Below are 2349 nucleotides of genomic sequence, written 5' to 3'. Positions count from 1 at the left end.
ATGCTTAAGGTCGTTTACAGCAAATCCAACAATGCAGTGAGAGTAAATAGTGACCTTACGGAATGGTTCCATACAACAGTGGGTGTACGCCAAGGATGCGTAATTTCGCCCCAACTCTTCAATATCCTCCTCAAACTGGTTATGCTTTATGCAACTGATAACATCACCATAGGATTACATATCCAAGGCCAGCTTATTTCAACCTCCGCTTTGCCGACGACATTGTTCTTATAGCAGAAACACCCACGGACCTCCAAACTTTTGTGGACAAAGTATTCAAAAATAGCTCCAACCTAGGGCTCAAGATCAACATCTCCAAGAAATCCAGCTCAACATCAATATTAATGGACAAAATCTAAATGAAGTAAACGAATTCATCTACCTCGGGGCAAAATATCTGGCAGAGGAGCATGCAAGGAGGATGTCAAACACAGAATCGGCAAAGCGCTAGGTGCAGTTCAAACCAACCAATCTGAAGTGCAAAGGATATTCGCCGCTCAACCAAAGTTGAACTGTACAGAGTACTTGTTCTTTCCATCCAGCTATATGGTGCAGAAACCTGGGCCTTGAAAAAGGAAGATGAGAACCGTCTGCTTGTCTTCGAGATGATGTGTCTGAGAAAAATCCTGGGAGTATCTCGTTTAGACAAAATTAAAAACTCAACCATCCGCCAATCGCTAGAAATGAACCACACCATCTTAAACAGAGTAACTCAGAAACGACTGCGGTTCTTTGGACACATCCAAAGAATGCCAAACACAAGATGCCCCAAAATCCTCCTGGAAGCAAGTATACTCCCACGGAGACCAAAAGGAAGACCAGCAAAGAGATGGATGGATTGCATAAAGACAGATTCCTCAACCATTAACTTGACATCCCTGGTAGAAGCTGGAAGGCTAGCAAAACAGAGAACAACTTGGCAAAGCATCATGACACAGATGGCAAGGCAGAGTGATCCACCTGTGCCGACGCCTTAGGTCAAGGTAGGACCCTTTGATTAGCATACCAGTTTCTTTAGCTAAAGCAGGCTAATACTAATAATACGCAAGGTTTTCAAATGGTTTCAATAGCATTTTAAATAATTCATACATACAGGGTGTCCCAAAATAAAAGAGGCCCCACATTGCGCCCTCTTTTTCTCCTATTTTTGAAAAGTTGATCAAATATATTTTGGTATGTAAAGAAACCTTAAATCGTTAGCTTTAATAAACCAAAACAATTTTTTCAATCGGCTCACAATTTTTGAAGATATGCCCTCTTTAAGAAATGTACCCGTTTTTCACTCTGTCCACGGATGAGGTTTGGCTACATCAAAGATTTAAACGAAACACACGGTTAATGACATGGATAGATAATAGCAATAGGCTTGGGAAAGCATTCACTATAAGCGAGGATCACCAGCTAGCTTCAAACATCTTCGCAACCCCGTATTTATGCTGCATTCGCAAGTATCCGGCGCACAAGGATGGTACGCAACGCAATTAATGCAATGAGAACTAGGGCTGAAACCTGTATTCGTCATGGAGGCAACCAGGTAGAGGGCAGAGCAGCACAGTAAACTCACTTCAAAAGAACCAAAGTAAACTAAACAGCCCTTTTCAGGGCTACCATTTATTCCAAAAAGAGAAATGACTTATGTTATCAATAAAAAGAAAGCAAGAAACAAGAAAAACGTAAGTAATTGCAAGTATAGCAAAAGAAGTCCCATCCCACATCAATTTCGCCCAAATTAATAACACTTAACAAATTCCATAACCCATAAGCCCACCTGTAAAGCCCATTCCCTAAAATAAAGAAGTTATCTTCGAGGAATGTTTTATATTCATGCATGGTATATGCACTTTTCAATCTTTGAAGTAGCCAACCTCCTCCGTGGACAGAGTGAAAAACGGATACATTTCTTTAAAAGGACATATCTTCAAAAGTTATGAGCCGATTGAAATAATTGTTTTGGTTTATTAAAGCTAACGATTTAAGGTTTCTTTATATACCAAAATATATTTGATCAACTTTTCAGAAATAGGAGAAAAAGAGGGTGCAATGTGGGGCCTCTTTTTTTTTGGGACACCCTGTATTTCCGCGGGGCATATTTCTAGGCACGTCATTGGGTATGGGTAACTCTCATATATAAATGTCTCCCGAACAAATGACATGGTTTAAATCCTCAGTCAAAAATATTTTTTATTCCATATACCGTGCTACTTTGATATTAAATAGGACCACCAAAGTACAAGGTCAAACTCACTGTAGCATGTAAAGCTGCATCGTTGTTCTTATGCATAGACCCTGAAAGATACTTGAATACGTGGGTCACCTTGAACCAATATTAAATCACCATTTGATCCTGTT

The 2349-nt window shown here is 39.8% G+C and overlaps 1 protein-coding gene across 1 annotated transcript; it reads left to right on the top strand.

The window, feature by feature from the left end:
- Positions 1-977, top strand: LOC140143644 (uncharacterized). Its single transcript, XM_072165460.1, has 2 exons — positions 1-99; positions 543-977. Exons 1-2 carry the CDS (start codon positions 1-3, stop codon positions 975-977), a joined length of 534 nt encoding a protein of 177 aa, XP_072021561.1.
- The last annotated feature ends 1372 nt before the right edge of the window (positions 978-2349 follow it).

Source organism: Amphiura filiformis, unplaced genomic scaffold (genome assembly GCF_039555335.1).
Source record: "Amphiura filiformis unplaced genomic scaffold, Afil_fr2py scaffold_25, whole genome shotgun sequence".
NCBI lineage: Eukaryota > Metazoa > Echinodermata > Ophiuroidea > Amphilepidida > Amphiuridae > Amphiura > Amphiura filiformis.
Note: the sequence above shows the minus strand (reverse complement) of the source record. Positions and strands in the feature narration are given on the sequence as shown.